The sequence below is a fragment of the Ochlerotatus camptorhynchus genome, unplaced genomic scaffold (assembly GCF_037179485.1).
Source record: "Ochlerotatus camptorhynchus isolate MF236.1 unplaced genomic scaffold, CSIRO-AGI_Acam_v1.1 ptg000007l, whole genome shotgun sequence".
NCBI classification, from domain to species: domain Eukaryota; kingdom Metazoa; phylum Arthropoda; class Insecta; order Diptera; family Culicidae; genus Ochlerotatus; species Ochlerotatus camptorhynchus.
Genome location: NW_027040499.1, coordinates 3,506,472 through 3,532,653, shown reverse-complemented (window position 1 = coordinate 3,532,653; position 26,182 = coordinate 3,506,472). Strand labels below are relative to the sequence as shown.

Sequence of the window (26,182 nt, the reverse complement as noted above, 5' to 3'; positions counted from 1 at the left end):
GTTATGATCAATCTGGTTTTGCGGGAGAATTTTAAATCTTGTATGGGTATTTTTTTTGTGAAACGGAATAAAGCTATTCATATGGGATGGTTTGATAAGAAAAATGTCATCAAGACAGAGTTAAATAGAAAATATACCCAACAATGAGTAAGTCACGCAAACATCGACCCAAACTGCTTCTCTTCCCCCATTCTCCTTCCCTGCAGTTTATTTTTGTGTACAATTTCCACCGTACACTGTTGCCGATGTGGCACTTACAAACTGCTCTGTTCCCTTCAATTTTTGCCACAAAGTCAAGGAAGAAAAAAGAATCAAAACATGAAACACAAAAAAAAGTACATCAGCACTAGCGTCGGATGGATGATGCTGGCAGCAACAATCTTGTGTTATGCTGTTGGAGCTCTTCCATTCCCCAGTCCAGTTATTATTGTAACGTTTTCGTCTTATACATAAGTCCAACCTATGACTGATTCAGCACATACCATAGATATACATAGACTCACATGTGCCGTAGTCTTTTTTATGAGTAAAAGTCGCATTCCACGTCCAGGTTCAGGTTTATTTATTTTTAATTTCTTATCACGATTATTATTTTTTTTCTTTTTCCCTTCTTCCTTCGGGCTGTTTCCAAATTAGCTATACCAATTAGAAGAAAGTGTGCTCGTTTGACTAAATAGGCAATGCAAGAATTGAGAGAAAAAGAAACCTGTGACTTGCATGCCAAGCTGATATGGGATGCAATAAATTACACCCAGTTACCTAAACAATGATGCGAAATGCACGATGTAGGCGGAGTGAAACAACTCTCGGAGAACATACCGTTTCCGTTCCGAGAGCTGAAGCAACATTGTTGTTGAGTGATTGGTTGAAGTGGTGCGAGTAGAAATAATTTGATAGTTCAGTCACTTGTTTGACACCATATCAATTTTGCTGTACCAAATTTATATCATTGCATGTTTTAAACTTCATAACCTTACCAACCTTATTTGTTACGATATATCTAAGTGTGTTTGTTTACTTTTTTTTGCCTAAGCAGTTCAGTATTTTAAACAGGTTTTCTATATTACAATTGTCATCTTAAAATTTAATACTTAAACTAAATCTTATCTAAATAAAAAAAAAAGAATTGATCGTTGCAATTGTAGATTGCAACGATTTTTGCCTGAAATTATTAATTATTTTGTTGGACATTTGTTGGACAGTTTCAAAATCAAGCTTTTTTCTGAATCCTTTGAATCCTTTTGACGTAGGACTACGTCTTTGATTTCTATATGGGGGTACATTTTGTGAAAACCGAAAATGGAACATGTAACAAATTAAGAAAGATTTTGAACGTTAATAACTCAGCTGCCCCTGATCCAATTTCAATAATTTTATCATCAATCGATCAGAAATATGGCTACGCATCGATAACAATGCTTACGAATGTTGATTTTCAACAAGAAACTATTGAAAACAGTTAAATGTTCAGCATTGTCCAAAAGCGTCGAATTAACTAACAAATCCACTTCCCCAGCACAGTCGTCAGAGAGTAGTAAGTAGACGAAACAAGTCGAAGTGGCATTCACCTCCGATCCTCGGGCGCGTGCGAATAGGGAGGATGGAATTGCGTAATATTTTGCACACTCGTCGCCATATTCAGAACCAAACGCAAATTCTTCAAGATAACCACCATCCGTTGTCTGGCTCGCCGTGGCGGTGTCTGACGTATCTCCGGTTTGATTTACGATTTCAAGTCGATTTGTGCTGAAGGTGTTCCTGAAAAATGAGATCTGTGATGCTGTCACCTACACTAAACACGCCAAGCGTAAGCGGCCATGGATGTCATCTACGTTTTGAAGTGACAGAGACGCACTCTGTTTGGTTTCGGAGGTTAAATCATCTTTGGCAACAAAACGGCTCTTTTCAGGGCCACCAAGCTTATTACAGGAAAGAGTAGGAATAGAATTCATCTGCCTGTTTGTCCATATTCAGAACCAACGATCACACAAAATGCGCATGTAATCAAACTGGAAGCAGGGGTGAATCGCCACGGCCGGATATTTTCGATGGAAGAAGCAACAATCTAGCATCTAATTCGACGAAGACGGCAGGAAACATTTGTGAAGCCGAGTTATTTACGAAAGAGAGTGTCGATGAAGAGAATCGAACAATGTAGATAGGACCTATTGAAAAGTGACGCGAGATTTGTTTTCCGTACTGAGCTCCAATGCTACCGACGCCAGGGAGGCAGCTCCCACACCTGGACCCTATCTATCGACCCATCAACTCAACCGGGGACCAACGGCTTTACTTCCCGAAGAAAGAGATGTTATGCCTTAGAACATGCCGGTGGCGCCGACTGAGATTGGACCCAGGCCTGCTGGGGTGAGAGGTACTCACGCTAACCGCCGGCGCCGATATCTATCGCGGCAAATGAGAACGACCTAAATTTGAGTTAAGTTATCTCAGAAATAAGAAATAAAGTGCAGGAACTCAACGATGAGTAAATTTGCCTCATGTTATCCCAGGTTTTTCCAGGATTTTCCAGGGAAAAATTCCTGAATTTGAGAAAAGTAAAGATTGGATTCACTCAATCTATTGGTACTACTCCGAGACTGAATAAAATGTTCGTCAATTTCCTCATTTTCTGGCAGATTTTTTAGGTTTTCCACAGGAAACCATGAGATAAATTTACTCATCGCTGAGTTCCTGCACTTTTGGTGATTATGCGTGAACTAAACTCAAATTTGGGTCGTTCTCATTCACCGTGTACGCAAAAAGAAAAGAGCCAATGTCGCTACTTGATAGCAAACTACTCATAATGGGAGGAGTCTTTGTAGCTTTTATACCACTTGGTTGCACATCATTCTGCTTTAACCTAAAAATATATAAAGCAGCGCTGCTGTTTGGTATCAGCTCATTTTCCGCTTCGTACGGCGTGGTCAGCAATAGCAACAGTAGGAAGGTGGGTTAGTCCACTTTTCTATAACCCAACAAGCAACAATTGACTGGTCGTGGCAAAGGAGGTGCGAATCGTCATCGCAAATTCTTCGAGATAACCACCATCCATCGTCTGGCTCGCCGTGGCGGTGTCTGACGTATCTCCGGTCTGATCTACGAGGTGTGCTGAAGGTGTTCCTGGAAAATGAGGTCCGTGATGCTGTCACCTACACGGCCATGGATGTCCTCTTCAATAAAACGGCCCTTTTCAGGGCCATCAAGCTTACATCAGTAAAGAGTTGGGTTATGCTTGTTTGTCCATATTCAGAACCATAAGTCCCCAACGACCACACAAACTTGGAAGCAGGGGTTCAAGTGATTGTGATTGATTCTCGTAATCAACTTTCTCTTTGAAAAAGATTACTACAAATTTGGTACGCCTACAATTCAAAAACGGAATGAGTTGAGATAATAGATAATTAATCAATTAAAAGAACTTAATGCTCTTCACATTTATCCCGTCCACTAGCTTCCGTTCGTTCCCCTAGGCACAGACCCTTCTACCTTTTTTCTCCTGGTAGAGCAACAACTAAAGGGTGCACAGTCAACTTTTGCTCATTTGGCTAAATCCATAGCCTATTTAAGGTCTGTATCCACAATAATCCGGACACATTTAAGTAAAACACAAATTTCGTATTAGGTATCAATTGTAGTTGTTTGTTTAAGATTCATGGGATATGATTTAAAAATTCACGAAGTCAAACATAGTTTTTTCATAAAATTTTCGAACTTTGCGCTTAACTCCATCCATCTACAGACTCCTCAGATACCGTGGTGGCCGGCTTTGTCCAAATTTGTTGGAAGTGTTTTAAATCTTTGATTCCTTCTTTCTTCCCAGAAAGCTTCCGGACCATCAGAGCCCAATATCTCTCTATTAAACGTAACTGACATTCGTGTTCAGGATTGAATCAAATAATAATACCGGTTGGAGCTAACCACCATTAGGAGTGTACACGCAATTTCTCACAGCGTGGTCTGGCGAGGTGACATGCACTGGACTGAATTTTACCAATACATTTAGAAAATGATGATTGCAGAATATTTCAAAAAGAAGATGTAGAAAAATTATTTACTCTTTGTAGAACCTTAAAGCAGTTAGGATTAGGATATTTGGTCTAATGCTGGGACTCGGATTATCCGGATATTTTTATTTTTCAATTTTATTAAATTTTGGCAATTAACAGATCTGCCATTCCACATCACATGGGCAACCTAGAACCTAGAGCTTGCTTGAGCTTGATTGACCGCCCACGGTTGCTACTCTGTTATTGCCAGATCAGCTGTAATTACACAGAGAACCAATAGACGATGCTTGGGACTAGCAATCATCCTCAATGTGTAAAAACTGGTGATCTTAAATTAGGCAATACCAGCGCCGGCCGCGCCCGAACACAGGTCAAGAAAGGAATGGGAAGGATTGTGTTGACATGAAACTCGCTTTGATAGAAGCCGAGAACACCTCTGCACTTCCACGAGGAATCACTGGGATGTTGGATAAGAGGGTTGGGTTTGCAGCAGGGTTCGTTTTGGTAAACGATAAGCTGAATTGATGTCCTAACGATCATATAACGCGAAGGAGCTTGGGACTAAACTCACGGTCTTCTGCTCAGTAAGCAAAAACGTTTGCCACAAGGCAGACGAGCACCTTTTTAATCACCGAGTTGCTGTTATTACCATGCAGTCATATTAACAAATAAAACGATTGACGAATCTTGAATGTGGATGGGTCTGGAATTAGGCTCATGATGTTATGTTCAGTAAGCAAAAACGGTTGCTCTAAGGCCACCGAGCCCCTCATATCACATAATACCGTTGCTCAAATTTTTGTATCCATTCAAACCCGGAACCAACGACAACAACGAGTTTCGCAAAATACACGATACACAAGCGATTTTACCATAAATCTCTTTGATATGTAAGGACCTGGGACCGCGTTTTTCTGCTCAGTAAGCAGGCCACTGTAACCGACGATTTTTCAAATCCAAAAATTAAAAACTACGAAAAAGTACTTAGGCCTTCATTAAGTTCCACTTTCACGCGACGTTCAACGACAGGGTCCTATCCAGGATTACATCTGAAAAATCCAAATCTGGCCAACGCTCACCCTAAACCTAAACCTGTTCTAATCCACCTGAAATGACTAACGAATGGAAGACTTTGACTATCCAGCCATGCAATAGTCTCATTCCGTGCCTTATGGCAACTTGATGATTCTATTGCGCTTATCTTCTGGCACCACCCAGGGGAGACTTGGTCCTGTACCCAATGCTTAACTTATATCCATTCCACTCAGCTACTCGCAATTTCTTGTGATATAGTGGGCGGAATATTATTATTTGAGACAATTCAATGCAGACGTCTTTCCAAATTTGGCAGATCGACAGGTAATCGGTGAGTTACCACGATAGTTGCTATTCAACAACTCGACAACGTACCATCGTCAACGCCTGCTATGAGAATTTCCCATTGCAGACGCCAACGAAATGACGTCATCGAGCTATCGATCAACTACCCTGGTTATCGCCTGGTACCTTATAGCACGATGCTAGGAGGCGAACCGGAAGAATCGATGAGCTACATCTCCCCCTATTCTACTAGATCAACTATGACTGGGATAAAGTCTGTAGTATCAAAATATGTCCAAACAGATTCATAGTGTCTGTATGGATAATGTTTAACTATGTCCACGTATACCAGATGATCTAGATTCTCCAAATCGTCCTGCAGTTCAGATGATTTGTCTTACTAGATCAACAAAGGCTGGGATAAAATCTGTCGTATCGAAATATCGATATGGAAATCCTAGAACATTTGGCATTCAAGAAAATAGGTTGGCATAATCCACATAGACACTGCAAATTTGTTTGGACATATTTCGATACGACAGACATTATTGCAGTCTTGTTGATAAAGTAGAACAAATCAACTGATCTCCAGGACGATTTGGAGAACCTAGAATATCCAGTATACATGGCAATTACTTGCATATACCAACTTTTTGACAATTATTTAGAACAGTAAAAAAGGAAACTGTTAAAGGGAGAATAAATTTGAATTTTCACTATCCGGATATCCGGATTATTTACAGATTACAGAAAGTGATTTTATTGAAAAAAAAAAAAAACTGAAGTATCCGGATAGTTGAAGCCCTAGCTCTAATTTGATAATGGTTTGAACCAAATGTAAGAAAAAACATGATTTTTTTTCGAATTCAAATGTAATTTATACAAAACCATGTTTACTGCCATAATGCCATGACTCTTGGGACTTCGTCATGTGGCTGTTGTTATAATTTAAAACTGATCATGGTTTGAACTACTAGCACGTCTTGGTTTGAACCATTCGAATGATGCCCCTCATTAAAGCTAAATTTCAAATAAACGTATAATTTTTGAAAGATTGAAAATCATGCATGCTTTTCAATGATGCAGCAGATTATGTGGGAGGGGTGTTCAGGAGGATATATAATTTTGATACTTATGCACATATTAAAGGGAAAGGTTTGCTTATGTTAATTTCAATTCAGGAATCCTCCTAGGACATTTTTACCATGAATTGGGACCATACAAGTAGGGGAGGGGAGAGTCTGGACAAAGTGTACGCTCCATATCAAATTCTGTGTTGACGACAGTCTACGGGGTGGTTAAATATTTGGAGAACAACTCTTTTATTTATTTATTTATTTCAAACCTTGTAGGGACTATCCATTAAAAACGTCACATTCTAAGAGGGAGGGGCACCAAAAAGATGTGTCCTTAAGTGGCTCAGACTCCAGCGTTTTGAGTTGCTTTCTCTTTTTCATTTTCTCCATGTGGTTCTTTCGTTCGGCGGCCACTGCGTTGCGTTCAGCAGTTGCCTCCACTTTCATTACTTTTATACGGTTTCGGACCGTCTTCAATCGCTCAGTTTCCTTGGCCTTGGGGTTTTGCTTTAGCAGTCTCATCAGTGCGCCGTTCTTCCGCAATCTTCATTTTTTCTATCTCTCGTTGTTCCCTTTCATCGATGATTTGTTTGTTAGAGATCACTCCATACGAGATTTTGATGCCTTTCGTCTTCCGGTTAGTATTGCTCACAATGTTTGGAATTTTAAGGATATCCGACAGTGTTCGAATGTTAGGGGTCACTGGATTAATCCTTTCCGGAATTATTGGCTCAATAATATTAAGTTGATACTCAATGGGCTTTATTACGGGTGTCACTGCACGGTGATAACGAAGTGATACTCAGAATAAGAGCCGTGATTGCCGTACAAATCAAATGAGAATCACTTCACCGTGATGACAAGTGACAAGTTTTCACCGTGAAGTGACATCCGTAATAAGCCCCTATGATAAGGATGTTGATAAGCTATGACGGTTCATTATCGTTGATATGGGCACGAAGAGTGTTAAGGTCGTCACGGATTTTCGAAACTAGCTTCATAATTTCACGGTCAATTGTTGTAATATTTGAAATGTCAAGCATTTAATTCTTCAGACTCAAGTCACATTCGAATACGGTTGATTCGCTTTCTGGTTGGATGCTAACCTCCTCCACGGATTCTATCAAAGAAGAAGACAGTTTGATCTGCTCATTGCCTTCATTAGATGTAGTGAGTATATCACGAGACGAAGATTCTATCAGATCAAAATCACTGCTTATGTCTTTTGGGAGGTTAAGAGTCTTCAAAATCGCCGCTGTAGTGTCCTTCCCATGACTAGAATCATCGTAATCTAAACCAGTTGCCCCGTAACGTGCGTAGATCACCTTTTCGTGGTACGTTACGGGATGTAAGATCTACCACCGATTCCTAGTCCTGACTACTTCAAACTAGGCGAACAGGATTTTTCAGTAGTCAAAGGAACACATCTTACTCCTAGTTACTTTTTATGTTGATAGTGACAAGACTCGGATTTGTTCATCAAGGATGATCTTGAAACAAGGAAAAATGAGTTAGTTGGACTTTATCTATGTGATTCCTAATCTTCTATTCGTTGTTCCCTAGTTTGAAGTGGTTAAGACTAGGGTTCTGATGCATGGTCATTATCGGTGTCATTGCTTATTTTTGTTGCTAAGGAATCCAATTTTGACTGACAAAGGGGCGCGCCTTTGGAGGGTGTTCCAACACTCCGAAGGGTATAAATAGCGGGACCTTTCAATTAGAATCGATTCCTTGCGATAAATGCAAGAATGACAACTGTAAAAAATCGAATACTTCATCATTTCTCAATAGTGATGAAGTAATACACTAAACTAAGGACACGGGATGTACTACAATAGATAAAATTACTGGTCGCAAAGGAAAAAAAAATCGAAACCAGACGTAGAAGGAGCACTGTCAATGGAAATGACTTTCATTGGTGGATTGGGTCTGTTGTTAGTTTCTGTAAAGGTAACCATGTAAACTTATTTTCAATTCAACTAAATTCAACCTGCAAGCCTTGATTTTCAATCGATTTAGATTTTCAAAACAGATCGGCTGAAGGCCAGTTGATTTCTACCCATTAACAATAGTGTCCACTTTGATTACTTCAGCGTTGGTGCGCTTCGAAAGCTTCACGAACTCAACTTCGTTGAATGTCTTGCCATGATTTTGGTGTTTCCATTTTTGAAAAAATCGCTTCAAGAGGTCTAAAAACTGCTACGTCCAAAACTTGAAGGATATGAGTTGCATTGGGATACAACACAAGCAACACAACTTCATTTTCGCAGCACCATTTGTAGAGCTTCAAGAAATGATGTCCAGAGTATCCATCAACAACCAAAACTACTGATCGAGGAATCCCGGGTTGCTGAAGAAGGTGTAGCGTATCTCTCCGCTCGAACTCGTTTGGCAAAAACTCAAAATATCGCTTGAGACGATCAACAGTCAGTCCATTAGATGCTATTCCGAGACTTTCTGGTGTGCGCATTGAAATATAAGGGTGTCTTTTAAGGTATATGCATAGCCAACCAAATGTGGGAAGTTCGCCTTCGGATGATCCTAAACAATCCTTCGCCTTCGACAGAAGTAAACAAACTACAGCGCTCCTAGCGGCCAGTCGAGGAAACTCCTACTTCTAACCAAGAATTCGATTAGTTCAAACTATGGTGCAATTTTTCGCCAGGAAAATCAACAAATTATGGTTATGGTTATTATTATGTTATCCAAGCATATGTCAATATACTTCGATTAAGGCATGATTTGGGATTACTGAAAATATAAGGTAATTTAGCTAAAGAAGTTGTGAGTCTTGGTGAAATCAATGAAAATATCACGCGTTTTTAAAATGCCTATGATTTCTGCTAAAATTAAGTGCTTGTTATAATCATTGTTATATCTTTTTCATGTGTTATATACAATTGGCTACATGTCAGAGTACCGTGTTACAGGTATTTTTGGAATTTGGTCTCATCGTCGCCCACTGGTCACCGTACCCGGTCGACCTCCAGACGAAGCTAGAACCGCATTACCGTTCATAAGCCGCGAGTATTCGGCTCAACTCCTATTAGACATAGGTATAAGTGAATTTTGTCAAAAACAATGAACAATGAATTATTTGCTCCGTAAAGCTAACGCGATTGAGCCTTCCTAATAAACGAACTAGATAAAAAATGTATTTTTGGAAAATCAAAGTTAACGATTATTTTTTTAGATTATTTTCTGAATGGTTCAAACCATGGTCATTTTAGCATTAGTAACTAACAAACCATGATTAAATACCCTAATCTGAAGCCAAATGCTTTTTTTTCTCTGAATTGGCAATATTATTACGATTTCAATACTGCACAATCCTCATTGACCTGCCATAGCAAAACAAAAAACTTTCCACGCTACACTCGTCTGCCTCGACGAGACCAGCTGTGAAACATAAACATAAACACACGAGCGAACAGCGAGCGGATTCTCCTCGATTCGATAGCATCGTCATCCACCATCATCATCATCATCACCGTCGTTCTTGATTCACCCTCACAAGGCGGCTTTGTTTTCGCTGCCTCTCGCTTTGCCATTCGAGACCATCTACGGAACCAGCTGTAAACACAGGTCCGAGCGAGATGGCACGAAAACATTGAACGGTAAATACCTGCCGCAAAGGGGGTTAGCAGTTGCTGTACATAAGGGTGTATGTACTTTTTTTTTTCCTTCGTGGATTTCTGCTTGTTGGTGAAGAGTATTGGGTTATGTCAAGGGTTATGTACACACGCAATGCATATAAGAAAAGGGGGTTGTTTGGTTGAAGGTCGATCAGGCTGCTTTGTCGTTGGTAGGTGGATTTTGGTTGAATTCGGCAGGATTTGGACGAATTTTGCGACGTGGATTCTTGCAATCGAAAGGTAAACAAAAGGGGGTGACACATCGACATCGGGGCTGCACACATTGACATCAAGAACGACACGAACACGATGCAATGAAACATGGTTGATTAGATCGCATGCACCTATACAGCAGCAGCAGCAGCGGCGGCGGTGCATTTAAAACGCGTTCGCTCAGGTTTAACAAACACAGATGAGTCAGATCGGAAGAACAAGATTGGATTGGAATAAAATAATAAAAAGCAAGAGAGCTTCGTATGTATGATTGTAGGAAAACGAGGAAAAGTCGTTCCTCTCTCGCTCGCGCAGGAGTCGCAGGCAGGCAGGAGAACAAAGAAAAAATCATATTGAAATTCGTGTCTGCATTATATAACACACATAAAACATATAGGAGCTAGGCGCATTGCGTAGTTACAAATTGTCACTTTGAAGATCAAGACGTGTTTTGTAGTTTGCTCCCGACGTCCCCGTGGAGGCTTATTGGAGCTCTGTGGGTTTTGCAGAGATTACTTTATTTTCTTTGGTGTATTTTTGCTCACAGAGTAAGTGAGTGAGATTTATCAGCAGCAGCCACAGCCTGAGTGGGGCCAGCAGCTACTATATCCACCAACTACTGATCGAAATATCGGAGGAAATTTCAGTGAATCGAATAGTTTTAGGAGTTTTTTTTTCGTGATAAGAGGGAAAAAAAGTGATTATAAGGCTTCAGTTTTTTTTTTCTGGGGAAGTTTTTGATAGTAAAGGCGAGGAAAAAGAGTTAGAACGTAGATTTTCTTTGTTCTTTCGAAACGCTCTGGTCTGGGATCGAAGCTAGCGCTGGAAATAGAATCGACATCTTTTAATTTAGTTGTGCTTGTGAGTGGAAAGTGGCTGACATTTTGAATTTTTATTTTTCGCTTCGTGCAAGTGTTTTGTGGGACCTTTATTTGCTAGACTGTTGAACCCGTTGGTGATTGTTTTAGAAAAGAAGAACGGTTCGAAAACAATATGGCAGACAGTCTAGTAGAATCACCAGCCTCCAGTTCGAGTCACTTGATGAATCTCGGCGGAATGAATCAGCTATCGGCAGATTTGCAGCCGGGCTCATCGTCCGGGGGCTCCTCTATTCCTTCATCCTCGACCTCTTCGGTGGTCGCATCCTCATCCTCTTCGTCCACGTCCGGGGGCCAGGCCTCGACATTATTGATTTCTGTAGCCACCCAGCCTGCACATGGCCTGAATTTGGCAGAGCAAATCATGACCAACAGCCTAGGCAACAGCAGTCAAGCCGAATCTCAGAAACCGGCACGCCCGGTCGAGCATACGGATGAGGACGAGCCGGAAACGAAACGAAAGAAAATCGATAAACCTGAGACCAAGATGATTGAAAAGCTGGAAGCCCGTCTCGGTGGCATTCTGTGCTGTGCCGTCTGCCTGGATCTGCCAAGGACTGCAATGTATCAGGTAAATTTATCGATCTCTTCCCTATAGTGAGTGCAACTGCCCTTCCTGTTATCCAATTGCATCTGACTTGACACTCTTGAGTGCACGAGAGAGAGAGAGAGAGAGAGAGAGAGAGAGAGAGAGTAGGTGTGTAAGGAAGAAAAATGGGGTCTCGTATAAATCTACACCCTGATTCCCCGGAGGCGACCCCTCCCAGTCAGGTCCATGCATATTTGGGTCGTCGTAACACTTTTCTTTTGTTTGCCTATTCGTCTTGCGAGATGATGGGCATTGGCAAACAGTGCTATGACCTGTCTGTGTATGCGTATTTGCAAAAATAATATTCACTTGCACTCTTCCTGCTACGAGGGAGGGGGGGGGGCTTGAGAATGTGTGACAAGAAACACCGTTTCAGAAGGAGGTGTTCATGCCCAGAATTATGTAATTTGAAATTCTTTACCTTTATCACACGGTACCAGTGCCACGTGTACCAATCAGCAAAGGCCTTAACAAGTTTTCTGTTTTACTATCTTCGATCAAACGTTAAAAAAGGGTAAATATATACAACACTGGCCTTGGAATTTGCTGCTCGTGCTTGCCCGTCTAATTTCTAGCCCTGATCGCTAGAGAGCTTCGAGCTTAGGAATTCAAATTGGATAAATTTAAATTTACAATGGTGTGTCCCCACCCGTCAGGGTCCGGGACGGACGGGAATTCAACCAACAGTGACAACAAAGGAATCACATTTTTTAACCCAACAACAACTGTCGTCCGTGGATATGTTGTGATATGTAGAAAAAAGAGAAATCCCTGACTTGAACGAATCAAAATACACTGCGCAGATACTCGCGTTCGCATATGTCCCGTACAGAGACAGGTCTAGCGAGCCACCGGGAGAGGGAGAACAACGTAAACAAAACAAAAAACTCACACAAACATAGAAGAACGGGTCCCTGGGCTGGGTGTAACGAGGCAGAGTTATTACACTACTTTACGTACCTACCGTCCGAAGAATATTCCACCATTTTGATTATAGTGTCCTCCCCCAGTTGTCTATGGTTCATAATCGACCCATGCGTTGAAAAAAAAAATAATGCACCCTCGAAATCTCAACCAAATGCAATCCAATTGCATCATCTACCTTCGATGGTAAAAATTACTCATTAACGCAAAAGCGGTTAACCCTCAACGAAACGACTACGTCACCTCCAACAGTTTAGCAGCTCATTTTACCACAGCTGATTCGTGGGACCATTTTTATCGCGTTCACAACGTGCGAACTTTGAGTGATACTCTCCAGATTTGCAAGAGAATCTGAAATCAGCCATAGGTACTTGATGGGGGCTTCAATTGGAAATCAAGTCAGCGGAAATACATTCATAAACCTTTTAAACAGCGAACGACACCGAGTAGAGCAGAGAGCAACAACTCCCGACGTGCCCGCATTGAGCAAGCAAAACAGAAAACAACAACAAGCACTGGCACGGATGGGTATATCTCTCAGAGCCGTCGTATCCAATTTCTGCACTTTTCAAGCAGAATGAGAATGAGTATGAGAGGCAAATTGCTGTGAACAGCTGATTCGGATGTGTGTTGGTGTGCGCGAGATTTTCGTCTGAATGGAAATAATGACGAGAATATGTATTTATGTACACGCTAGCAGAAGAAGAGTTGGGTACGGTAGGAAGAAGAAGAACCGTTCTGCGCTGGTCTGCGAAACTGAAAAAAAAACTCGGTTTGTGAACCTGCTGACTACTGACGAAATAAAATGCAACAACAATGACACCAGCAAGGCAGTACACGAGTGCAAAAACTGAGACGTAATAACAACAACAAACTACTGCGCTCCATCGACGAAGAGACTGGGCCTGCTGACTGACTGAAGCTTGCTCGTCCTAGTCGGGGTTGAACCAAACGAACAGCAGCTAGGTAGCTTATTTTGACTGCGATGCGGTGGTTTGTTGTAAATAAAATATGATGGGCGAATATGGCTGCGGAATTGATTTTTCTTCTTTGTGCTTTTGCTCGATTTTTTAATGCGGTTCGGAATTGGAATGGAAATGGGTTGGGCTCATGAGTGGTTCCATGGAATTTTCCATTATTTTTCGAAAATTAAGGAACCTTCTACACTATCCAAGGGAACTTGACAATTGATTTCAGCTCGTTTTATGCAAGACGAAGAACTACTCTTCTAGATAGAGCTGAAACAAGGGCCAATGTCGCAATGGGCTTGAACTGAGAAATAGGAATCTGCAATTTTGAACAATAATAATTCAATATAAAATAATATATCAACCAATTTCATGAATTGTACTATTTGTTATTATTTAACTATTGGTTAGCATTATTGTGAGATAAATAAAAATATTATTATTTTTATTTACAGCGCGGAAAAAATTAAAATTTTACATGCGCCCTTTTGATTTATAGTATTTTTATAATTCGCCGGTTGCGTTCACAGAAGTCAATTCGCCCCCATGTTTCACCTGCTAGCTTTTGACATTGTCGGTTTCGCCTCAATGTTTACGTTCTTTTTCCTGATGGTTTGTTACTATCGACCTTTTGCAGTTTGTTGGATTCCAGATAAATTCAAGTGTTGTGGTGTTTTCACTTATTTTTCATGCCTATTTCGATCAGGTTAACAATGTTTGCTTTTGATTACCAACGGTTGCAAAAAATAGTGTAAAGATTTAAATTATATCTATCGCCTTGTGTTGCGACAATGTGTCTGTTTCGCCCCATCTAGTTATGTACATATATGGGAGAAAGCGGGCGTAAGAGACAACTCAATTTGAAGGATATACATTATTTTTGCCAATTTTTTTAATTTGGTTTTGTAGCATTTTAATCGTAGTATAACGTGATGCATTATCCTCAGTTTGTTTACACTTGCGACATTCGCCTTTATTGCAGCTCTATCTAGAATTATTATTTTGAAAATTGTTGTCTGTGTTCGGAAAATCATTCTCAAATCTGAGAGAATAAGCTCGCGTATGAATCTTCAAGCCAAAACTGACGCATGCAATGATGCCAACATTCCAGTTTAAGCTGGATTATCATTCCAGTTTTTTGGAAGCATCCAGTCAAACAGATAAAGTTTTACATTTTCCAGTTTTTTAAAAGTTTGAAATCTTCCAGTTTTTTTTTTTAAGTTCGAAATCTTCCAGTTTTATATAGTTTTTCATTAGTAATAGCAACATATTTTGATTGACGATAACCAGTACAGAATGATTAAAATGCATACACTTTAAACTTTTACATTGGAATAGGATTAAGTAAATGGAATATTTATTAATATAACTTTATGTCAAAGTTGTCCTAACTGATAACAAAACAGTACTTATGATAACAATAGAACCACAGACAAACAGACGTAACTCTTCATTGTGTATCTTCGTTCATGCATTTAACGGTTGATTTGAATATTATCAGTTCCGCGAACTACTCGCCACAGCGCTGGCATCGGATCACTTTGACGTTTCTATATATTCTATAGAAATTTTATGCAACATTCTTTACGAGTTAGCGAGCAAGCTTGTTTTCCGCGAGAAGCCAGATAGATGTCGTTACTGAGGTTATATGTTTTGAGATACTATGTTTTCAAGAACAAGTTTTTCAAAGAGTTACGTCTGTTTGTCTGTGATAGAACTATCTCAAATCTTGACGTCCATATGCCTTCATCATCTTGTCTTGTGAATTTGTAGGAGTGAAATTTTAGCTGGTTCTTATGCAGGGTATCTACTCAATTTTCTGAATAAAATTTCCTTAGTTTTGTAGGTTTTTTCTAGATATTTTACGGAAAATTTCCATGATTATAAGAGAGCTGTAATTGCGTTAAATGTTATTTTTGGTAAAGTCTCAATCATTTGATTAATTTCATGTTCGCAATCCTAAATACATTTCAAAGCTCAGCATTTCAAATATGTTTCCTAAATTTTCAAGCTTCTCATGTTCCCTATTCTTGGGAATTTCTTCATTCCCGGAATATTGAAATTTTAACTAAAACTGCCTGAATCTTGAAGATTTTTGTAAATCCAGGGTCATACATACAGGGTTTAAATTTAAAAAATCCCACCCCTTGAACATTTTTTTCTCAAATCTTGAATCTAGATTTTTTTCTGTGTCCATGATCTCGAATGTGTTTTATGGAATTCCCTTATAATTCTCTTGAAATTTCCTTACAGAACACTCTCTGAATTCACTTTGCAGTTCTCTTCATATTATCTTGCAGTGTATTACCTAGCAATTCCCCAAAAAAAAATACTTCGGAAAAAAATCACTTTGAGTTCTCCTCAGCATTCATATGGAGTTGATATTCATATGGCGCTACCCTTAGCAAGTTCTTTTTAGATCTGCTCAGAATATCCATTTTTTTTGCTCCTCATAATTTCCTCACTCTCTTTTGAAATCTAAAAATTATCTTCGGAATATCCTTGGAATACTCATCAGAATTCCTTTGAACATTTCCTCAAAACTTTGATGGAACTATCCTCAGAATTTAATTCCCTTGGAAAATTTATAAGAACTACCATGGCATTTTGCATTTCAGAATCTTCGATGAATTAATTTCAGAATTCCCTTTGAATTTCTTCTAAGAATTCATTGAAGTTCACCTCACATTTTTATTCAAGTCGGAATTCCTTTGAAGATCTCCTGGAGTTATTCAACGATTTTATTGTAATCTTTCTTTTAGCATACTCCCTAAGTATTCTCCGTAAATCCCCTGGAATTATGCTCTGGATTATTTTTCTTCAAAAAAAATCTTAAAATTATCCACAGGATTCCCATGGATTCCTACTTTGAATTGCTTTGAAATTCTCCTCAGAATTATCGTGAAATAGTTCTCAAAATTTTCTTTCAAATTGTCTAAAAAATTCATGGAAATTAACCTATGAATTTTCATTAAAATTTCCTATAAATCATATTCATAATTTCCATAAAACTTTACTAATAACTAGGGGAACTGTTAGTAAGACTGACAGAGGAGCAAGATGGACAGTTGATTGTTTGACGGCTCAAGTATTAAATTATTTGGTTTTGTTACATCCACTATAAGAGCTGTCACATATGATGTGATGTAAAATTCTATGTACAGCACCAAAACAGTAAAATTCTTACAAAATTGTTTATCTGAATTTTAAAATTTGTTTGATACTAAAGATAAATTTGCTCCGATCCGGATCCGGTAAGCCGCCATAAATCTATGGATGAGAACTCATGAGAACTAAAACATTAACACTTTCCCCCTAATTCTTAGAAATTCCTTACAGTTCGTAGATTTCCGTAATCTTCCTTGAAGTATCCTGAAAGTTACGCCAAAGTTTCAAGTTCGTAAAAGTTTCTTGAAATAACCGTCCAGTTCCTTGGAGTTCATACAACTTCCCTGCACCCAATAAAACTGAAACTGAACATTGGATCCACCGACGGGAACGTCATCATTATCCGTCGAAATCGTGTGGAATCTGTCAAAATCGTTTAGAACCTCCGTCGTAAACGGCTGGAAGCTTCGTTGAAGGCATCTGAAATCCCACCGCAATCGTCCAGAACCTGCTTCGCCAGGAACGTCAGCATTTTCAATTGAAATTGTCTGGAACCTTTATGGAAATCGTCTGGAACCTTCATTGGCAGCATTTGAAATCTCCACCAAAATCGTATGGAACCTCCTCTGTCGTGAACGTCAGCAAACTTTGCTGAAATTGTTTGGAAACCATGTAGAAATCGAGTGAAATCTCTTCCGTCGGAATCGCCTGGAATGTTCAATCCCCACCGAAATTGTCTGGAACCTCCTCCATCGGGAATGTTAGTAAACTCAGTTGAAATTATCTGGAAACCATGTCGAAATCGCCTGGAAACTCTTCCGTCGGAATCGTCTTCGTTGGCTACACATGGAATCTCCACCGAAATCGTCTGGAACCTCCTCAATTGGAAACGTTATAAAACTCCGATTAATTTATCTGGAAACCATGTCGAAATCGCCTGAAAGCTTCGTTAGCAGCATCTAAAATCTTTCGTCGGGAATCTATGTTGAAATCATCTGGAACCTCCTCTCTCGGAATCGTCTCGAACCTTCGTTGTCAGCAGCTGAAATCTCCATTGAAATCGTATGGAACCTTCTCCGTCGGGAACGTCAGCATACTCCGTTGCAATCGCCTGGAAACCATATCGAAATCGCCTGAAATTTTCGTCTTTTGGAATCGTCTCGAACCTTCGTTGTCAGCATCTGAAATCCTTTGTCGGGATTCTATGTTGAAATTGTCTAGAATCTCCTCCTTTGGAACCGCCTGGAAATATCTTTACGCATTTTCAGCATCTGAAATCTTCACTAAAATTGTCTGGAACCTCATCCATCGTGAAAGTTGGAAAACTCCGTCGAAATCGCCTAGAATATTTATCACAGTCGTCTGGAACCTCCTCCATCATATCGTGTAGAACCTTCGTTGGCAGCATCTGAAATCGCCATCAAAATTGTGTGGATCCTCCTCCATCGGAAACGTCAGCAAACTCCGTTGCTGGAAACTTCAAGCATCTGAAAGCTGCACCGAAATCGTCTGAAATCTCCTCTGTCGTTAACTTATACGAAACCGCATGTAATCTCCTCCATCGGAATCGTCTGCATCGTCTTTCAGATCCGCCTGGAAACTTCATTGATAGCATCTGAAATCGTGTGGAAACTCCTTCTTCGGGAACATTTGCAAACTCTGTCGAAATCACATAGAGTTTTTGTCGTAATCGTCTGGATCCTTCATTGGAAGCATCTGAATTCTTTCCAGCAATATTTATTTATGATGCAAACAACTTCATGAATGCAAAAAAAAAACTATACAAAGAAATCCAATCGTGTGCTCAGAAAAAAATCTTTTTCATAGCACTACCACAGACAAACAGACGTAAGCCCCTTTCTCCTCAATATTATTAGTTTCGTGAATCCCCCACTGGGCTGGCGTCGGATCACTTTGAAGTTTCTATACATTCTATCGAACTAGTATATTTTTAAAGAAGATTTATTTAAAGAGTTACGTCTGTTTGTCTGTTACAATACGTCATTGTTTTCTACTATGTACATAGATACAATTACGCAATAGCTGATATTCAAAACTGTTTCCCGGATCACATAGAACTATGACATAAAGATCTATAACAGTTATACCATAGAGAGCTACAGCGAACTCTCCACAACTCGAGTTATAGAATAACAATCCCATAGGAAATCATCATCACAGTACACACTAAGATTTTTTTACAGGAGTCAGTATTTTTTTACTGGGTTTTTAAATTACTGAAAAAGTCGGTTAAAATTCAAATGACCGTTATCCGTAAGGAATCAATGAAATCGACCAATTTTATTTTCTATCATTAAATGGGGTTAACAGAACTAAGTATGTACAAGTTCAGAACAAACTTTCTCATTAATAAATTTTCCACAGATTTTTAAACTTTTACCGAACAGTTCCGCAATTCAAAAACTCGGTAAAACCGTACTGACTTGATTAGTGTGTAGCCATGAAACTCATTTTTACTATGGTTCTATAACTCAATATAGAGTTAAGGGCTGAATACAATGACAGTGGAATAGCGGCACTGCAGCAAACGCGCAATGTACAAAAATCTCGCTAACCGCTGTACCGCTGCCACTTTGCCGCATTCCTACCCACAATGCATGCGCGCAAAATCTATTTATTTTTCCTCTTCCGCTGCATGCTGTTCGTAAACAAACAACGTAAACGGGATTATTTTGATTGCAGTTTTGAGTTACTTGTCTCTGATTCAGCTTACATAGTGAAGAAAAATCAGTAAAAGGTCTTCTTCTACCTGTATTCTTGTAAAAGTATCCAAGGGGCTTTGAAATCCTCCGAAGTCCAGTGATAGTCTCTGAATTTGCATTAACTTAAAAAAAATGTGGGAGCACTTTGAAGAAGTAACTTGCACCGTGGGCAAATATCGATAACTTCGGAGAAGAGCTATGGATATCAGGAAAACTGCGGGAGCTTATGGAAAGTTCCGTGAATTTTAGGGAAGTCCAGAGCTCTAATTTATTGAGAAGTTATTAGAACTTCTGTGAAGTAAAGATATCTTTAGGGAAGTCCCGACTATTGGGAAAGTTTAAAGATGTTCAAGAGAATATTCAAACAACTTCGTACATTTCAGAAAATTTTTGAAAACTTCATCGAAGATCTAGAGTAGTTATTAGGATAACTTCAGAGTAGTTCTGACGAGAACTTAGTTCTGAGGAGAGCTTCAGCGTAGTTCTGAGGAGAACTTCAGAGTAATTCTGTAGAGAGTTTCAGAATTAGTCTGAGGAGAACTTCAGCGTAGTTCTGTGGAGAACTTTAGAGTAGTTCTGAGGAGAACTTTAGAGTAGTTCTGAAGAGAATGTCAGGGACGTTCCAAGAACTCCAGAGAAGTTCCATTGGCCTCAGGTAAATTTAGGGAAATTTATGAAACTCCTTGGGAGCACCCGAAACATGACCAGCGTGGTCCTGAGTACTTAATATGGTCACCAATGTTCTTATTTTTGAATTCTCATGTAGTTTGATGTGTCACATGAGGATGAAATTTCAAGTTTCATTACTCCGCGGGTACCCGGAACATGTTCGGATCTGGCCAACGTGGTCTTCAGTACTTAATATGGCCACCAATGATACCCAGAATATGTCTGAATGCGGCCAACATGGTTCTGACTACTTAATATTACCTTAGATGATTATTTGGTTCACGTCTTGAAAGTTCTGGTTAACCCAAAATTACAAAAAAAAAATACAACTGAAAACATTAAGCACTTCTCAGGCTGCCGCTCAACCGCACCGCGTTTTTCCAAAATGTTGAAAATACGCGTTTTAGTGCAATGCCCTAGGCAATGCCGCTTTTGCCGCAACGGGCTCATTATGGGTTGTCGGATTTCAGTGCATTGGAAAATTTGCGCCTGCCGCTATGCCGCTATCATTGTGTTCAGCCCTTCAGGTCGATGCCATAATGAGAGCAAAGAGAAGCGAAAAAGGCGAGCGAAGCGTTGAAACGAATGTAAGGAGTAATGTAATGCTGAAATAGGCTTTTGAGCTTATTTCATAAATTTTGTGAGCTTCCAAAAGGGCTTGGAACTTGAATCTAATTTCAAAAGAGAAGAGTGTAACATTTTGTTTTATCAAAAGTCTGTTTGCTAAAACTCAACATTTCTAGAGTAATATTTGAAATGGGCCTATGCAGAGGCGTCGCGTGCCTCAGTTGTTTACCTGTGCACCAAACTTTGTTTGTCATAGCTTACCACCACATATTAGTTTTTGTATATTTTTTAATGATCCATGAATTCGAGGGATATATTCTCAATTACTATATTAATCACTACCTATCATCTTGTGTAAACAAAACTTGTATGGCCCTTTTCACCGAATTAGGAGGAATTGCAAAACTTAACTGATTCTCGTTTTTTTACAAGGCTAACTGTTTCGACTGAAGTGTAATAAAGAATATCCGTCAAACACTTCCGAAAGCATTTTTGATACAAAACAGTGTCAAAATCTAGAGAAAATTCATGACGTCCCTTGGGTAGCAAACTTTTTTTTTTTTTTTACTGGTGTCTGATGACGGCTAAACCATGGTTGGTCCATCTTGCCAGAGTAGCAAACTTGAATTAATCAACTCTTTATTCATCAAAACAACACTATCAGAATGAACCAGGGGAAGCTCATAAGTTTTGACAGACGCACCGGCGCAACTATCGGTAATTGAGAGATTCACAATCACAACTGACAAGAGAGTGAGAGCGGGCTTTTGCGCTCTTTTTCTCCATTACTCTCTTTGTCTGCAATCAGCACGGTAACCGCAAAATACCCAATAATGACTACAAAGTAAGCATTTTCGAGGGAGACTGGGACTACCCATTAAATGAGTAAACATATTACCCATTTATGAGTATTTGTTACTCAAAAATGAATACTTACTACTTATTTTTGTAGTTGTAATTACTCATAAATGGGTAAAATTTTACTCATTTAATGGGTAGTCCCAGTTTCCCTCGAAAATGCTTACTTTGTAGTCATTATTGGGTATTTTGCGGTTACCGTGAGATATCCAAGTGCAATGACATTTATATAAGATCTGGGCCATCAGGCAGTTTGCTGGTGTTAGAAGCAAAAATGTTGTAAACATTGCTGAACATCTGCGAACAGATAGAAATACGTCACTGCCAACAGCTGTTTCGTGTAAAAAGATAAACATTGCAATAAAATACGAAAACCACTACGAATTTGCACATTTCACTAACACCAATAAGCACTTTGGCCCAGACCTTATATAAATGTCATTGATCCAAGTGCACACCGAGAAATGCACACTTTGGGCACCCATACATCACAAATGTTCTTCTAATTTAAACTCACACATTCAAACCGGTCTGCAAGTATGATAACGTCCAAAGCGTACCAGACTGCTGTTTCCGTGTTGCTCCCGTTTGACGCGTGACTGCTGAAAGTTTCAATTACAACTAGTGGTGCAAACCGTCATGTATTGTGGAAAATTTGTTGTATGCTTCAAGAGGTGATAGAAGGTCTGCTTTGCTTACATAAGGCATTTGACCATTCCCAACCTTGCCACCCGCCACCCAAAAAAGCTCGTTTTTAGGTGCACTAATAACGAGTTTTGTCATGGTAGTGATATCGACATGCCTATAAATCAATGCGAAGGTCGAAGATTTAATTGAACCACACTATAAAATAGTGTATTCTTGGTCACTTGTGGTCTGGAGTACAGCTATAATGTGACCATAAAATCTATGAAAATCTAAACGCATTTTTTTTTAATTATTCACTCCTGTGTCGTGAACAGGTTGCACATGTGGACGCGACGCCAGTGGGCCTATGTCCAAAACGTAAACAAACCAGAAAATTAATTTTAAATTTTTCCGCCACTATTCATTCATATTTAAGAAAATTGAAGTATTTTAGGCATTTTTATTGTTCACAATAGAAAATCGGTAACAATTCAATTGTTGATCGGCCGTTTCGAAAATCGAGTTTTTTTTGTTTATTAATTTATTTGATAAGGCTCAACCGAATTAACTTTACAGAGCCGAGGATTCTTGGTCACTATTCAATACATCTTAAAACTATAGTCAAAAGGTACAACACAATAAACACTTTATCTTCCGCTATCCAAAAAGCCTCCTCCATCAGAACTGGAGCCGCTTCCAGTAGTTCCATTTTATGGCAAATTGTTGTATGCCAACGAGGGTCAGAGCGCGTCCATTGCAGCAATGGACACAAAGTCGACGACGCATCGACCGAAAGAACTGCTGATGAAGAACAATGAGGAGGACCACACAATGGTTGCTGTCGAGAAAACAGACGATCGCGTAGCACACATCGAGAGTGGCCTGCTTTTGTTGACAGCCGAGTGAACACTGCGAAAATCGAGTTATATTCAATGATTTTTCTCGATTATGCGGAATTATCCTACATGATTAGTGGCTATCAAGTGGTGCTAAAGATTGGTATCAATACCCATTTCAAATGATACTCTAGATTTTTCATAATCTCATATGGACATTGCTATACAATGTTTCTAGTTTTCTATCAAATGTTACATACGTCATCGTGAAAAGTTATGCTTGAATTGAGCTTTTTACATCATGTTTAAGTCACATCTATGACACGAATGTCATTCCCATATACTTTGTGTGAAGCCGAAAAATCCTGGTTCTCTGGTTCGATTTTACTTCAACATTTGACAGCTGCTGCAAATATTCGCAAGCAAGCTCTGTTCATGCGTGATAAGTTGTTAGGAAAGTTTGTCGCGAGTGGCGGGAAGGTTTTTTTAAATCTTTGTTGTGCCATAGGCGCTGTTTACTGTGTTGAACAAGAATTATCGTTGCCTAAAAATTAAGTGCATTTTAATTGGATGTGATAGCAGCATTACTACATAGGTAAAAACTTTTAACGCAATATGACCATGCGACACACATGAATGTAGCTTAAAACGTGTTGTCAACACTAACACCACCAACATCGGTGGCGACTTCATAGAGTACTAGTCTTGTCAGGGATGTAGTTTAAGTATAAAAATTAATCAAATATGGCATACATTGGGGAAATAATCGCGAAACAAAATGTCCGGTTTTTAGCCATAGATAATCAATATTTTGAATTCAATTTTAAGCTACCATGTGGAATAAGTATAGGAACTGACACTTTGTCTTTTATGTTGCTCTACTGAAATACAGTCGCCCAGAGCTCAAGTCGACTGAAAACTCATAAAATTTCTGTAAGAGAAAGTTGTAAACCTTGAATGAAGGATCCTGTGTATGGATTTAATTTGATTCCAAATGCTCTACCACAAACCGGATTTCCCCGTGAAGCGAACCGTCTACAATTGCAAGTTCCCCTCCAACACATCAAGTCTCCTTTTTAGGTTCACTTGGCCAGATTTGGTGAGTTCGTTCCATTTTTTCCTTTATAATATTTTCATACTTAATATCCGAATACTATTTTTTTTTAGTATTAATGATACCTACTACAAACAATTCCAACTCATTAAATACGCGTCAGTCAAGCAATACCGCTTGATTGAAAGTTCCTGTACATTATTAATGGTTCCCACATTGAAATTTATTGGAGCGGGGGTTATCGTATACGAAAATTGCTTCGGAATGCTTGCGTTCTTGAGCTGGGCTTTTGGAGTTGCGACTAACTTCTAACTCCCGGATTTAAGCTTCTTGCAATTATTTATATAAAAGATGGTTGCAGGAGGATCACTAGCGTGCACAGGAATCTTGTGAAGGAGGGGCAATTGTTTTTTCTATGGTGCATTTAATCTGGGGATAGAGAGTTTTCCAAAGTGCGCGGGAGATGGTTATGTCCATCCACCACTGATACCCTACTGTTCAATTTAGCTAATTTTATTTATTTTTTACTCCGGTGGTGGTTCATCTTCTTCAATGGAAACTGCTAAGCCAATGGAATTGGCAATTTAATCCCATCGACAATGTCGATGATGATCAGTTCGTCAAATGGTTGCAATAGTAGGGCTTTAACCGAAATGATACATCCAATCTTGATCAGTGGTGTTGAGTACTTGGCACTGATGAAGTCTGCAAGTAGTAGACGAAATAAGCGTATCTGTCGAAAGAAAATAAACCAACACACTCAAAGCTCTTCATAAAAGTACATTGCTGTTTTCGTCCTTGCACTTGGCTTGTACTGCAGCAGTGCTTCCAGCCATTGGGCTGGCACCGTCAAAATATACTGTCATCACCTGCTCCCAAGAAATCTGCATTGCTTTCAAGACCTCAGCAATAGCATTGAAGATGGTCGTCGCGTCTGTTTTCAACACCCGTCTCACACCCACGAATGTTTCCGTGGGCCGATCATTATCAATATACCTGATGACAATCGCCAACTGCTCGTGGTGCCCACAATCGCTCGTCTCATCTGCAATGATTACCACTGGTTTTCCTCGCAAGGATTTCGCAATGTTCCGCAACATTACATTGTGCAACGATGTAATCATGTCATTTTGAATACGGTTACTTGTGTACTGGCAATTTTTGGCACCTTCCGCCAAGTGTTTTTCCAGCACAGGATCGTAGTTACCCACCAACTGGGTGGCACACTTTCCGCTCCTTCCGAATGTTCACGAAGTGGTCGGCCACCTTTGCAAAGTGTGCGCATAATATCGATGAAACGTTCCATTATATAGCGATTTTGTAGCCGCTTTGCCTTACTAGCAGCAATCATGCCTCTTTTTTATGGGCCAAGTCCTTCGTCAATACCCTTCCTGATTTTGAAATTCTTCCACGCGTCCATACTACCAACATGGCTATCACTGCGATTGCGTTTGCCCAGCATCTCGGTCGCTTTCTTCCAATTTCTGAACCCAGTAGGAATCGTTGTAATAATGTTTTGCGGCATGCTCTTTTTTACAGGTTAAAAATATAAACCAAAGAAAATATATTCTTCAAGGTACTGGTATCATCTTTTATGCAGTTACCTTTCTGAAATTTTGTGCAGTACGTTTTTTGTATATTTTGAAGGTATCGTTACAGTTTATTTTTGACTATTTCAAGGTTTTGTAAGCTCTTATATGCTGTTGTAGTTACACTTAACTATTACTTATTCAATGGCAAACTAATACCCACTTTGCAATTAGGGAATCCAAAAGCTGTCTTTAGACTTTGTACAGTTGCGAAAAAGTCCATCCTCAGAATTCCTTGAGGTTTTTTTAGAACTCTATGTGCTTTTTTGAAATTCTTCTCAGAAGTTCTCTGGAATTATTTGTAGAACTCTTCAGAACACCTTGGAACTAAAATTCCCTTGGAGTTTCAGAAGAATTTACTCAGTATTATCCAGAGATTATTCTCGAATGAGCTAGAAATTATCGGTACTCTCTTGAGATTTTCCTCAAAATCCCTTTAGAATTTCACTCAAAATTTAATTTTCTTGGTATTCTTTTCGGAATTATGTTGGAACTATCTGCAGGACTCACTAGAAATTATTCGCAGAGTTTTATTGGAAAA

At 39.4% G+C, this 26,182-nt stretch overlaps 1 protein-coding gene across 1 annotated transcript in view; it reads left to right on the top strand.

Moving 5' to 3' along the window:
• The first annotated feature begins 10,663 nt into the window (after positions 1 to 10,663).
• LOC135697703 (zinc finger TRAF-type-containing protein 1 homolog) overlaps positions 10,664 to 26,182 on the top strand; it is a 44,205-nt gene continuing 28,686 nt past the window's right edge. The window contains exon 1 of the mRNA XM_065217491.1: positions 10,664 to 11,700. Coding sequence (XP_065073563.1) covers positions 11,245 to 11,700 — 456 coding nt within the window. The 5' untranslated portion in view covers positions 10,664 to 11,244. The remainder of the gene's footprint in view (positions 11,701 to 26,182) is intronic.